The sequence below is a fragment of the Berkeleyomyces rouxiae genome (genome assembly GCF_048999995.1).
Source record: "Berkeleyomyces rouxiae strain 22BRR77 chromosome Unknown BrBRR77_ptg000008l, whole genome shotgun sequence".
Classification (NCBI taxonomy): Eukaryota; Fungi; Ascomycota; class Sordariomycetes; order Microascales; family Ceratocystidaceae; genus Berkeleyomyces; species Berkeleyomyces rouxiae.
Genome location: NW_027396498.1, coordinates 507,421 through 520,566, shown reverse-complemented (window position 1 = coordinate 520,566; position 13,146 = coordinate 507,421). Strand labels below are relative to the sequence as shown.

The 13,146-nt window shown below is 52.9% G+C and overlaps 6 protein-coding genes across 6 annotated transcripts; 3 read left to right on the top strand and 3 right to left on the bottom strand.

The window, feature by feature from the left end:
* Positions 1-183: 183 nt before the first annotated feature.
* On the bottom strand, positions 184-696 carry BROUX77_006289 (uncharacterized protein; the record flags this gene model as incomplete). The annotated part of the gene is made up of 1 exon (XM_073751257.1): positions 184-696. The coding sequence occupies one exon, from the start codon at positions 694-696 to the stop codon at positions 184-186; it is 513 nt and encodes a 170-aa protein (XP_073603358.1).
* A 999-nt stretch (positions 697-1,695) lies between these two features.
* BROUX77_006288 (uncharacterized protein) lies at positions 1,696-5,631 on the bottom strand (the record flags this gene model as incomplete). Its single annotated transcript, XM_073751256.1, has 1 exon — positions 1,696-5,631. The coding sequence occupies one exon, from the start codon at positions 5,629-5,631 to the stop codon at positions 1,696-1,698; it is 3,936 nt and encodes a 1,311-aa protein (XP_073603357.1).
* Positions 5,632-5,687: 56 nt separating this feature from the next.
* On the bottom strand, positions 5,688-7,454 carry BROUX77_006287 (uncharacterized protein; the record flags this gene model as incomplete). Its single annotated transcript, XM_073751255.1, has 1 exon — positions 5,688-7,454. One exon carries the CDS (start codon positions 7,452-7,454, stop codon positions 5,688-5,690), a length of 1,767 nt encoding a protein of 588 aa, XP_073603356.1.
* A 164-nt stretch (positions 7,455-7,618) lies between these two features.
* Positions 7,619-7,879, top strand: BROUX77_006286 (uncharacterized protein; the record flags this gene model as incomplete). The annotated part of the gene is made up of 1 exon (XM_073751254.1): positions 7,619-7,879. The coding sequence occupies one exon, from the start codon at positions 7,619-7,621 to the stop codon at positions 7,877-7,879; it is 261 nt and encodes an 86-aa protein (XP_073603355.1).
* Positions 7,880-8,123: 244 nt separating this feature from the next.
* BROUX77_006285 (uncharacterized protein) lies at positions 8,124-9,170 on the top strand (the record flags this gene model as incomplete). The annotated part of the gene is made up of 1 exon (XM_073751252.1): positions 8,124-9,170. One exon carries the CDS (start codon positions 8,124-8,126, stop codon positions 9,168-9,170), a length of 1,047 nt encoding a protein of 348 aa, XP_073603354.1.
* A 164-nt stretch (positions 9,171-9,334) lies between these two features.
* On the top strand, positions 9,335-12,925 carry BROUX77_006284 (uncharacterized protein; the record flags this gene model as incomplete). The annotated part of the gene is made up of 1 exon (XM_073751251.1): positions 9,335-12,925. One exon carries the CDS (start codon positions 9,335-9,337, stop codon positions 12,923-12,925), a length of 3,591 nt encoding a protein of 1,196 aa, XP_073603353.1.
* Between the last annotated feature and the right edge of the window lie 221 nt (positions 12,926-13,146).

Sequence of the window (13,146 nt, the reverse complement as noted above, 5' to 3'; positions counted from 1 at the left end):
AGAGAAAAGACTAATGTACAAGAAAACGGGCGGAAACAACACTATCTATATACGCGCGGTAGAGGTATGACGCGTACCCTTGACAACGACGGTGTGCACACGGGTTTGGCAGGCGGTGAGTAACGGCGGTGTGCAAGGCGGTGTGGACGGCGGTGTAAACGGCGGTGAGGGCGGAGCCTGAGCCTACCTCGATCCATAGATCGTTACAGTTACTGCTGCATCTGGTGACACCCAATGGTCCTTGACAAGTCTCATGATCCGAGATTTTAACCTGTCGTCGTCTTCGCCTTGAGGAATGTCTTGTTCTCGTCTGCTAAGGGCGTCGGGTTTACCACTTTTGCTTCCTGATCGGAACTCAAGCTGGAAGTCGTATTCTGAAAGCTTCTGGGACCACCGAACCTGCCGCTCTGAAAGTTTCCGTGTCGTCATAAAGTATTGCAGGTTCTTGTGGTCGGTCAATATTTTGAAGGGGGCGCCAAGACTCTTCAATTCGCCCCTCCACTCTTCCAAGCACTTCACAACTGCCAGGAGCTCTTTGTCGTGAATCTCATAGTTGACCTCGGCAGGGGACAGCTTCTTGGAAAAGAATGCTACTGGGCGCAGTTCGCCTTCGTCGTCCACTTGGGATAGAGTTCCTCCCAGGGCCCATCCAGAACAGTCGCATTCCACGATCGTCTTCCTGTCTTCGTCCCACATCGCTAGAACCGGGGCGGTAATAAAAAGGTTCTTCAGCGTCTCGAAAGCTCGTTCTTCGACTGGGCCCCAGGTCCATTGTCATGAATAGCTATCCTGACACTGCTCATGCTAAGGGTTATGCATGAGACCTACCCCACTCTTCTTTTCCACAACGCCGAAGGTCGGCGACCTATGAAGATGCGCTTATGGCACAGGTTGGTCTGTGTAGATCGTGAGTTGATCAACGGATATGAGGTTGTCGTGGGATGTGCTGAGCACGGGTGCTCTGATAGACGTTGTTCTGCTGCTGCAGAGTTTTCTTGTTGCAATTGCCATTGCGTGCTTAGGTGGGGGTTGTTATCTGGTTCGATTGTTACGAACCTGTTACGTCTTGTTTACACGAGACTTATCTTTTGTTCGTAGTTAGATGTTGATTGTTTCTAGCTTGGGAAGACAGAGTTTTGTCAGGAGCGCCGACAACATAAATATCGTCGTCTCCTGCCCTGAGTTGATCAGGTTTACTCTTGTTCTCCAAGCTTAACAATCACATGCACTTGCTTACCTTCTTCTTCTTCTTTATACCATTCTGTTCTTGCTTTCTTTGCAGTTCAACCTTTCTTCTTCTTTGAAGTGTGTGATTGTCCCTCCTCCTTCCTCTTTGTGCCGCTCTATTCTCAGAATAGCCATCTAAGTTGTGTGTTGCCTCTTCATCTCAACCGACCATACGTCTTAGCACTCTGTCTAACTGACGTCTTCCTCCACAGGCCCGACTGTCCACCTCAGGAACCTATCATTGTCCCGAGTCGTTGGCTGTACCCGGAACCCTAATCCTTTTTTTTTTTTTTTTTTTTTTATTCATTACTCGCATGGAACCTGATAGGGTTATGGCGAGGTGCAGTAAATCTACACATAGCAAGGTACAATAAAACAACATCCAAACTCCAGCAAAAATCAACGACAAAGGAAATACGTCGTGGTCGACACCGTAATTTGTCCAAAGACACAAGCACCAATTCCTCCTCACTCCTCAACTTCCTCCACTCTCCTCCCACCACTACTTTCTCTTCTCCCCACACCTTCTACCCAGGCCTTTGTGCAAAAACCCGTCTTGCGAACAAACTTCAGCAGCACCTCGGTTCCGTTATTCGTGTTGAAAAGCGTCGGAAGATCTAGCGACTTAGGACTCAATGCCATGGCCATCTCTTGACGCTCTGCAGAAAATGCGGCGCAGTGCAGCAGCACATGCTCAACGCTCTCGCTTTCATGTTCTTGACAACGGCGGCACCGGTCCGAGTCCGTCTTCTTGATAAGCAGCAGGTAGGGCAACAAGTTGCCTTTACCCACCTTCATCTGGAAGTACGCCGAGGTGAGCCATCTTGGTCCGGAAACCTTGGGCGCCTTAGCACGGAGAACTGGATCACCACCGATGGTACGCAGGTAGTGCGAGCCATGGGAGGGACCAGCGGCGGTGTCTCGCTCAAAAGCCCAGAGAGTCTCCCACTTGTCCATGGTAAACCTCCTAACCCTAGCGAAGACACTGCCCAGTGAGCTGAACTTGCGTTCATCATCACTCTCGAGAGCCTGGCGTGCAACCGCGTCTGCAATCTCGTTCCCCACTATGCCCATGTGCCCGGGACACCACATCACCGTGACTGGCGACGTGAATGTACCGAGGACGCGGCGGGCCTGCCACGCGAAGTGGCCGTGCTTGCGGAGCCGCGCAATGGCAGCTTGGCTGTCGACAAACACATAGCAGGGGCGAGCTTGCTTTGTTTTCTTTTCTGTTTTGGCGAGGAGCGTGAGTGCCTCCACGATGGCGGCGCTCTCGCAGTCTGCAACCTCCACATCTTGCAGTCGATGACTGACTTTCGTTTTGACTTCACCGGTTTTGGTATCGACCACGCACGCTGCAAGTGAGCACCTGGAGCCTTCTTTGGAGCCGTCCGTATACACGGTGACGGCATCGTTCGGAAGTCTTGACAAGAACTGGGCATGCCTGACGGCAGCGTCCTCCTTGGGTCCAGGGTCGACGACGATGGAGATGCGGTCGGTCAGTGGCGGCTGCCAGGGACTATCCCACTCCTGTCGGCGACGTTCTCGTCTCCACATGCCTGCCACCAATGGCTTCAACTCGCGCATGATGCAGCCGAGTCGAGTCTTGACACTCATGTTATGCCCCAGGAGAGGCAGGTCTGAGTCATCGGGGGCAAGCTCGTCCTTGTCGGGTTGGGACGCAACACGGACGGGATGGTTGCGTTGGAGGCGGAGAGTGCGAGCGGCGTAGGCCATGCGTGCTTTGGCGAATCGAATAGAGGGGGGCGGGAGGCCGGCCTCGACTTCGACAGCGCGTGTTGGTGAACCGCGGAATGTACCCAGGATACGGGCGGCAGCTTGGCTTTGCAGTTTCTGGTATACCCTTTGCAGACTGAGCTGGGGTTTTGACGGGTCATACCAGAGAATTGATCCGTAATCGGCGACGGTACCCACACAGGAGATGTAGAGCTGACGGAGTGCCGCGATGGACAGTCCACGCGTGTTCGAAGCGAGCCGAAGCAAGCCGCGGAACGCGATCTCAGCCTTTTGGGTCCGTGCCTGGACGTGCTGTTTAAACGAAAGTCTGTTGTCGAAATGGAAACCTAGCCACTTGACCATCTTTTGGGGACGCACAGTGACATCACCTACTCGGACAGTTTGGGAGGCCCACTTTGCAGCATCGGTGTAGTGGATCAGCTCAGTTTTGCTCTCTTCAAACTCAATGCCGTAGTCGCGAGCCTTGGCCCGCAGCTCCGTCACGAGTTTTTCGAGAAGCGCCGCCGAACGCCTCGGGCTTTTGGACGCCACGGTTACGCTGAAGTCGTCTATATACGACAGCTGAAGTTGTGGTGTGTCGCCGGCCACCCGAGCCACTATATGCCGAGCATACAACAGGAAGAGTAGAGGACTGATGGGGGAACCTTGGGGGATGCCGATGTTAACCGGGGTCATCGGAAACGGCTGACCCTCGATGTGCAGGCCGACAGTACGGTCCTGGAGGAACGAAGCAACCCATTTTCGGAACACCAGGGGAAGACCGAGCTCACGTAAGCTGCGCATCAAGCAGGGCTTTGACACGTGGTCGAAAGCGCCCTTGACGTCAAGGAAGAGAGTGCTTGGAACGAGCTTCATCTCCTTGACCTTCTGCAGGTGGCTGACGTATACGAGAGCGGCGTCCATGGCTGAACGCTGTTTGCGGCCTCCGAGTTGAGTGTCGTCTAGAAGCGAGCTGTCATGGCAATTAGCGAGGTACCCTAAGCGGGTCGCAAAGACTTTCTCGAGCACTTTGCCTAGACAGTTGAGCAGTGAGATGATGCGGTAGGACTTTACGACTGAATAATCAGCCTTTCCGTCTTTCGCGAGCACAATCCCAGTAGCTTGCTTCCAGAGTGTGGGGTGTATTCCGAGGCGAGACAGGGCTTTGTAGACGGAGAGAAAGGGCGCGGGATGGGCCTCAAAGGCGATCTGGATGATCTTGGCGTTCATGCCGTCGGGCCCGGGGGCCTTCTTGGCGTTGGCGGACATGATTGCCTCCTTGATCTCGTGGTCTGTAAGGTCAGGCCAGGGGTATATGCTTCGGTCGGTGTCGTTCGGGGGGGTGTCGTGATGGGGGTCGTGATGGGGGTCGTGATGGGGGTCGTGTGTATCGGCAACGTCAGGTCGGGGGTCGACACCTGCGCTAGACGTAGCACCCAGTAGCGTCAGGAAAGCCTTTTCCTTCTCCTCGGGGGTATTGGCTAACCCGTCTGGCCCCTGGATGGGGGGGAAGTAACTCGCCGTAGCTGGCTTGGTGTATTTCCAGGCTGTGTAGACCTTTTCGTTGTCAGCGTCAGAAAGAAAGGTAGTCCAGTGAGTAGACTTAGCATCTTCGACAGCATGGGTGTACTTGTTGCGAATCGAATGAAACTCAACCAGCGACAGCCTGCCTCGTCTGTATCTTCTCTCTGCGCGCGATGCGGCCTGACGTTGTGATTGCAGCTCGGGCGTCCACCATGGCTTTGCGCGGGCACTGTGTCTCTTCACTGACATGCACCTCTGACAAGCAGATTGCAGGGCCTCGGAAAGCAGTCGCGCCATTGCGTCACCGTCTGCAGAAATCTCTGCCAGGGACAGCTGAAGCTCAAGGTCGGCCTGGCCAGCCAGCCATTCCTTGCGAAACAGCGACCAGTCGGCCGTCTTGGTGTTGAACGCCGGGTTACGTGTTAGGGTTTTGGGTGTGGTGGTGCTGACGTAATCAAAACTGATGGCCCGGTGATCGGAGCCCGTCTCCTGAAGATACCTCCAGTTCGTAAACAGGCCCGGTCGAGACCGCAGGGAAAATGCGAGGTCGATCACCGAGGTCGTGCTGCTGTTGACGTATGTGCCGCCGTTGCGTTCAACGTAGTCGTCGTCGACAATCAGGGTGGCATTCTGCGACATCAGCCAGTTAGCAAAAGAGTCAGCTCGTGGTTCGTGGGGATGCTCTCGCTGGGAATTCCACCAATGGTGATGGAGATTGAAGTCGCCGAGAAGCAAAGTACTGGTGTCAATATTGCGCGATAAAAGATTGGTGCGCTCAATGGTATAGGGGCGGGGTTGGGTCTCGGGGACAGGCTGCACAGTCAGCTGGCGTTCGTTGTAGACATTGAGAAGCGAAAAAGGCTCCGACGCAAGGATGCGCAGGGTCTGAATATCACTCTCAGTATCGCCAAACTCGAACAGCACAGAAAACGGCAGGCCTTGGCGGACGTAGGTCAAGACCCGCGGGCGCAAAGGCATAGCCTCAAGATTCCTAACATTAAACGGCACAACCAGGGTGAAGCCCGGCTGCGTCAATGTTCTATACCCAGCTTTGAGTTTTATGGTGTAAGGCTCCTGGATGCAGACAATGTCCGCCTTTCCGGTTGCAGCAGCCTCAAGTATTGTCTCATGAACAGCCTTCATTTTGTGCACGTTGTGCTGAAGGATGCGTAGACGTTGTCCGGCCGTAGGGCCCTCTTTCATAGGCGAGGGGGGCCGTCTGTCGTAGATTTGCGGTCAACGTAGGGCACTGCTGGGACAATAGCGCCGCCGACGTTGACGTTTTTGCCAACACACTTGTCGTAGTCAGCCTGGGTCAGGGCCTCGACGACCACCGAGCCAGCCTGCTTACCCTTGGCAGGGACCACAAGCCAGCGCAGCGAGTCGGAGATCTTGACGCCGTTGAAGTCCGCCATGTCCTTGGGCAGCTCCTTGAGACTGTCGAAACCGTCTTCAATCGGCACACCGTGGATGACAAAGCAGAGCTTTGACGACTTGTGTGTTCTGGAGCCGGGAGATGTGGCGCGCGTGAACTCGCAGGCGCCAAAGCAGGACAGCTCCTTGACCACGCGCTGCAGATTGGAGGTCATCAATTTGACGGCCTCACTGTCCACAGCGTGCAGCAAGATGTTGCCCGCCTTGGTGCGCTGGACCGCAGACACTGCAGTCTTGCCAAGAAGGCGGTTCACCGCGTCGCGCACGCGTCGCTGGGGCAGCGCGCTGGCTCTCGACTCGGGTGTGGTGACAATAACGACGGCCGTTTTCTCGCGAGGGGCAGTCGTGGTGGTCGTGGTGGTGGTCGTGTTGGGGGCGGGGGTCGTGGTTTTGTCGGCAGCCTTCTTCTGGGCGCGCTTGGCGACTACGGTCCACGTGTCGGGGGACTCAGTGGGCGCGTCGGCATCAGCCATAGCTGTGTCCGGGGCGGGAGGCGCGGCGGCGTCATCGGTAGTAGTAGTGGCGGTCGAGGTGGTGGTCGAGGTGGTGGTCGAGGTAGTGGTGTCGGGTGTGCTGGACTGGTCGCCAGCGGTGTCGATGACCATAGCATCAGCCTGGTCAGTGGCGGCGGTTGCGGCGGTTGCAGCATTTTTTTTGGCCTTTTTGCCGCGGCGTCTGCGCTTATTGGCCTTAGGCGCAGGGGTGGCGATTTTTTTGCAGGGGGGTTCTAAAACCGGCTCCCCAGTGGTTCTGGTACAGGGCTCACTGCCCAGGACAGAAGGCGCGGCTGGCACCTCAGGTGTCTGCGTCGCAGCCTCGCTGTACGCAGCCACGGCTGCAGCCTCGTGTGCCGGCTTGGGGCGGGCAGCCTTCGAGACTTCCATCTCAACCAGCGTTTTGTGGTCGTGGCGCGACATTACGACGAGCCCGCACTCGTTGCCAAACTGGCGCAGGATGCGCATCAGCTGGGCCTCAGAAGCTGACTCCTTGAGGCGTTCCAGGACGAGGAAGACCTCGTTCATGATGGCGGCGTTCTGCTCGTCGCGCCGGCGCTTGCGCTCCAACATGAGAGCAATCTCTCGGGCGCGCTTCGCCGGAATGGTCTGGTCGTTGTTGTTGTTGTTGGTGTTGTTGGTGTTGTTGGTGTCGTTCTCATCGCGCTGAGCCTGGCTGAACACGAACGGGTTCCCATCCAGTGCCTTAGGCGTCGGCGTTGTCGCGTCCGAGTCGCGCGAGTCGGGTGTCGAGGGAATCTCAACAACCGGCGCATCTTCAACGCCTGCATCGACTTTCATCGATGAGGTGACGGGCGCATGCTGCGACGGTGAACGCAGCAGCTCGTCTTCGTCGGAACGCGGTTCCTGGCTCGCCATCTGGGCGAAACTCAGCCCCAGGCGCGTCGTGCGGCGCGTTTCATCGCGCGCGGTCGGTTTCTTGTCTATTTTGTTCGATGCACTGCTCGAACTAGTCTTAGAATCAATTGAGCTGTTGCTCAGAGTCGTTTTGGTGAGTTTTTCTGTCGATTTGGCCATTTTTGCAAAAGTTTTTCCTTCCTCCCCTAATCCTTTCTTCGGGCCCTATCCGTAATATTTTGTTAAGCTTCATTTGAAGACCCGACGCTATTATAACTTTGGCTTTCTTTGGCACTTTTTTCTCCCCTCATTTATTCTTCCTCTCTATTACGTTTCAACTCGCAATGGCCCTCACTCGCGAAATGATCGAGCATCTCAATACGTTCCTCCTGTCGATTCCTGACCGAACTCCTGAGAACTGGCATCTCGGTGCCCTTCCTAGGGAATTCAGTGCTGAGATCAAAATGGCTATTGTCGCTGTGGTGCAGTGGTATAGCACCTGGCAAGGCTTTTCGGTTGGCTACCGAGAAGTCGTAGGTTCGATTCCTACCAGTGACGCCAATTTTCTACGAGCAGTCAACCTTAACTGGGGCACTTGGGGTTAGTGCTGCTCGTTGGAAATTCATACCAAAAGCTATTCATGTATTTCCTTTCTGTCATAACTTGGGGATTATATTTGTGGGATCTTAGATGTAACTGCCTCCCTGCCAGGGGATTGGAGTATATTATGTATAGTAGCTAGCTTGTTTGAGATTCCGTTAAACCTTGATTCGTGTATAGTATTAATATACACCTCGCCATAACCCTGTCAGGTTCCATGCGAGTAATGAATAAAAAAAAAAAAAAAAAATGGCTATTGTGGCGGCTTACATGTCTGGTCTGCGCACCGACGATGGTGCCCCGCCCATCCCCGTTGGCTCTGTTCCTGATGCGGCTCAGGTTTACTGGGCTGCGTTCCAGGCTGGCGCTGAAGCCCGCTTCAACTCCCTTGAGTCTCTTCCCCGAGTCAAACGGGAAGAGGATGCCGATCCGTTGAAAGAGGCCGACAAGCATCTTGATGTCGTGCCCTATGATGGCAATCAGCAAGGCTTCCAGGCGTTCCAGAGGCAACTTGCGGTCAAATTTGCTGCTGCACCCAAGCACCACCGCACGGAGCAGCGCAAGCTGATGACTGCCTTCTCCTACCTTAGAGATGGCGCTCTGGATTGGGCCATGCCTCGGATGGACCCGGCCACTGGACACATGAACTTTGAAACGTACGACGATTTTATGAAATCGTTAGCTGAGGCTTTCGATGACCCTGACTGGCGCATGACTGCGACCCAGCAGATCTTCGACTTAAAGCAGACAGGTACTTGTACTGCCTATCACTCTGCTTTTACAACGCTGTTGAAGAAACTCGGTTGGGCCGACGCTGATTTCACCATTGCACTATTTCAGCGAGGCCTCAAGCCCCACATACAGGACGCTCTGGCTTGGAACACCTATCCTGCCCCTAAGGGAACGCTTGATCAGTTCGCTAATTTCTGCAACACGCTGGACAATACGATCAACAACCGAACCCGGGGAAACAACGGGAAAATCCAACCGCCTCCTGGTGTGGTCCCCTTTCAGCAAGATTCTCGTTCGAGAAATGCTGGCGCCCAAAAAGCTGTCCCCAACACCAAGCCAGCTAAGGGTACCTCTGCAGGTCCCGATGCCAACGGTCTACCCTTCCGTAAGACTGCTGACGGCAAAATGGCAAAGGGTGTTTGTTGGAAGTGTGGCGCAAAGGACCACATGCTAAAGGCTTGCCCCAAAAACAACCTTGCTCTTCGCGCAGCTACTGTCCCTTCTCCCTCCACTTCTACCCGGGCTCCCTCGACGGCCCCTGCGCCTGATGCGTCAAAAAACTAGAAGGGCTACCGACCCATTCCCCTCTGGTCCTGGCTAGCCCTGACGCTGCTGATGAGGGTCTCTTGAGAATCAGCACTTGTTCTCTTGATAATGCTATCGATTATGGTAACTCTCCCCCTCTGGTTATTCCTGTGACAGTGAATAATTCCATTGAGGCCTACGCTATGGTGGATTCGGGATCAACAACTTGTTTTGTGGATTCTGAATTTATAGCAAGGCATCAGATTCCTACTGTTCTCAAGGCCAGAGCCGAGTCGCTCCATGTTGTTGATGGTAGTGAAACTGCTGCGGGTAAAGTGACCCACCAAGTTCCTTTGTCCCTCTCTTTTCCTAATTATTCAGAAACTTTGGTTTTTCAAATCACGAAGCTTGGGGGCTACCACATCATCCTGGGGAAATGCTGGCTCGACGCCCATAACCCGGAAATTTCTTGGCCTTCCAATACGCTCAAGATATCGGTTACTTCTACCGCCGATGGCAATGCTGTGGCAGCTTCTGATTCTTCTTCTTCTTCTTCTTCTGTTTCGACTGCTTCTACTGATTCTGGCGCTTCGTTTGATTTTTCTTATACAAAAAACGACAAAAATATTGCTTCTACCGCTGGCAGTCAGATTGAGGGATCTGCTCCTGCTTCAGCCACTTCACCCCTTCCTTCTTTTATTGCACAATCGTCAGCTGTGTCTTGTTCCTGTGTGACGGTGTCGTCTCAGGCTTTGCATCGCTTTGCCAAAGCTGAGAAACTACAGATTTATCGTGTCACCGCTCAGGAAGTCCTGGATTATCTCAATCAGGAGGACCTAACTCCGGAACAAGAGCATGCACGGCTCCTTGAACGCATCCCGAAGAAATACCATGACCTACTTCCTCTGTTCTCTCGAGAAGGTGCTGATCAACTACCACCTCACCGGGACATTGATCATGCGATTAACTTCGTTCCCGATGCGAAATACCCCAAGGCCCCGCTGTACGATATGACTCCACTCGAGTTGCAGGCTGTCAAAAAATATCTAGATGGCATGCTTGCTAAAGGCTTTATTTCCTCTTCCTCTTCGCCGCTGGCTTCCCCGATTCTTTTTGCTAGGAAGCCAGGCAGTTTACGATTCTGTGTTGATTTCCGAGCCGTCAATGATATCACCATCAAAGACGTAACTCCTCTGCCTCGGATCAATGAATCACTGCGCACGGCGGCTACGGGAAACATTTTTACAAAGCTGGATCTGAGAGCTGCGTACCACTTGATTCGCATCAAGAAAGGTGATGAATACAAGACAGCTTTCAGAACTCGATATGGCATTTTTGAGTACAATGTGATGCCGTTTGGGCTCACCAATGCTCCTGCCACGTGTCAGAAATATGTCAGCGAGGTCTTGTCGGAGTATTTGGACATATTCTGTGTCTGTTACTTGGATGATATCCTGGTGTTCTCTCTGAACCAAGAGGAACATGATGTTCATGTGCGCAAAGTCCTGCTAAAATTAGCGCAGGCCAGTCTGTTTGTCAAGGGTGAAAAATGCGAATTCGACAAGACTGAAACTACCTTTGTTGGCTTTGTTATTTCAGCCGATGCTCTGAAGATGGACCCCGCTAAAGTTGCGGCTGTCCGTGAGTGGGAGGCTCCCCGAACTGTTAAGGGAGTCCAGTCCTTTTTGGGTTTTGCCAATTTCTATAGGAGGTTCATCCGTGACTTCTCTAGAATCTGCACACCTCTCTTCGAGTTGACTAAAAAGACGCAATCTTTTGTCTGGTCCTCTGAATGTGAGGCAGCATTTCACACCCTGAAGGACCTTTTCTGCTCTGAACCTATCCTCAAGCACTTTGATTACCTGTTGGACACTGTTATTGAAACAGACGCGTCTGACCGTGTAATATCTGCCGTCATGTCTCAATACCACCCGACTGACAAGGGGCTTCTACTACACCCCGTGGCCTATTTCTCTCAAAAAATGAATCCTGCCCAGTGTAACTACGGCGTAGGTGACAAGGAGTTGTTAGCCATTGTGGAGTCTCTAAAGTCGTGGCGATTCATGGTTGAAAGTCTGGAAAAACCTGTTCTGGTATTGACGGACCATCGGAATTTAGCCGTTCTTAAGCAAATTCCGGCCATGAACAGACGGCAAGCGAGGTGGGCTATGGAACTGAGCGAGTACCGTTATGTCATCACTTATAGGCCTGGCTCCTTGAATTCTAGAGCTGATGCCCTGACCAGACGCTACGAAGACCTCGTTTCTTCTTCTTCTGAGGAGGATAAAGAGCTGTGTGCTCCTATTATTCCCCCTGAAAATTTTATTGGTACCATGTCTTTGGTAGACGAGGTAAAAATCGCGCTATCCACGGACAAGTGGGCTCTTGATGTTATTTCTGCTCTTCGAGGCCAGTCGACCAAACCTCCAGATGTGGACCTCAGTGTCTGCAGGCTTGACAATGACGGTCTTTTGTTTGTCAACGACCTTCTATATTTGCCGAACGAGGATCTACGAGTTCGTGCATTGAAGAATTGTCATGATATTATGCCTAGCGGACACCCTGGACAAAAGAACACTTTTGAACTTCTTGTTCGGGAATACTGGTGGCCCGGGATGCGTCGTGATGTCATCCGGTACATCCGAAATTGTGAGGTCTGCCAACGGATCAAGTCCGCGCGACATAGTCCCTACGGTCTACTGAAACCTCTGACCATTCCGCAAGCTCGGTGGACATCTGTGTCCCTTGATTTTATCACCGGCTTGCCGGTCTCCAATTCTTTTGACATGATTCTCGTTGTCGTCGATAGGCTTAGCAAAATGGCTCACTTTATACCTTGCGATTCCTCGCTGGATGCTGCAGGTTTTGCTAAGCTCTATTTGTCAGCAGTGTATAGGCTCCACGGTCTGCCATTGGACATTGTGTCCGACAGGGGTAGTCTGTTTACGTCGGCTTTTTCCAAGGCTTTAGCCAAACTGTTGGGCATAAAGCAAAATCTGAGTACTGCGTTCCACCCTCAGACCGATGGTCAGACTGAGCGTGTGAACTCTATTTTGGAGCAATACCTGCGGGGTTACACCAACTATAGACAGGACAATTGGGCTGATCTTTTGCCCTTGGCGGAGTTCTCTTACAATGACTCCGAGTCCAGTTCTACTATGCTGACGCCCTTCTTTGCGAACCACGGGTTTCACCCCAGAAGTGGGCGTGAGTCGCTCCCAGTCTCTGTGGAAAAAGGCCCGTTGCGGAACTTTGTTAAAGAGCTTGACAACATTTGTCAGTTTTTAAAAACTGAAATTACGTGGAGCCGTGAGCGGATGACCGAGTACGCGAATCGACACAAATCTTCCGCCCCTCTCCTTCGAGAAGGGGACTTAGTGTGGCTTTTGAGTAGAAATATTCGAACTACTCGTCCTTCAAAGAAGTTGGACTTCAAGAAGCTTGGCCCATTTAAGATTCTACGGAAGGTGTCTTCGCATGCCTACGAGTTGGCACTCCCTGCCACTATGAAGGTTCATCCCGTCTTCCACGTTTGTCTGCTGGAACCATGTGCGTCGGATCCTCTTCCTGGCCAGAAAAACCCTCCTCCTCCTCCCGTCATAGTAGATGGCGAGGAAGAATTTGTGGTCAAGGAAATTATAGGCGTGTCTTCGCGTGGCCCTCTGCAATATCAAGTAGTTTGGGAGGACTATGAACATGATGGACCCTCCTGGGAACCTCTGGACCATTTAGCCAATGCACCTGAGAAGGTTGCAGAATTCTACAAGAGGATGCCTAACGCCAGACGATCTTAGTACTGCTGTGGAAATCAGTCATAAAAAGGGGGGCTACTGTCATGAATAGCTATCCTGACACTGCTCATGCTAAGGGTTATGCATGAGACCTACCCCACTCTTCTTTTCCACAACGCCGAAGGTCGGCGACCTATGAAGATGCGCTTATGGCACAGGTTGGTCTGTGTAGATCGTGAGTTGATCAACGGATATGAGGTTGTCGTGGGATGTGCTGAGCACGG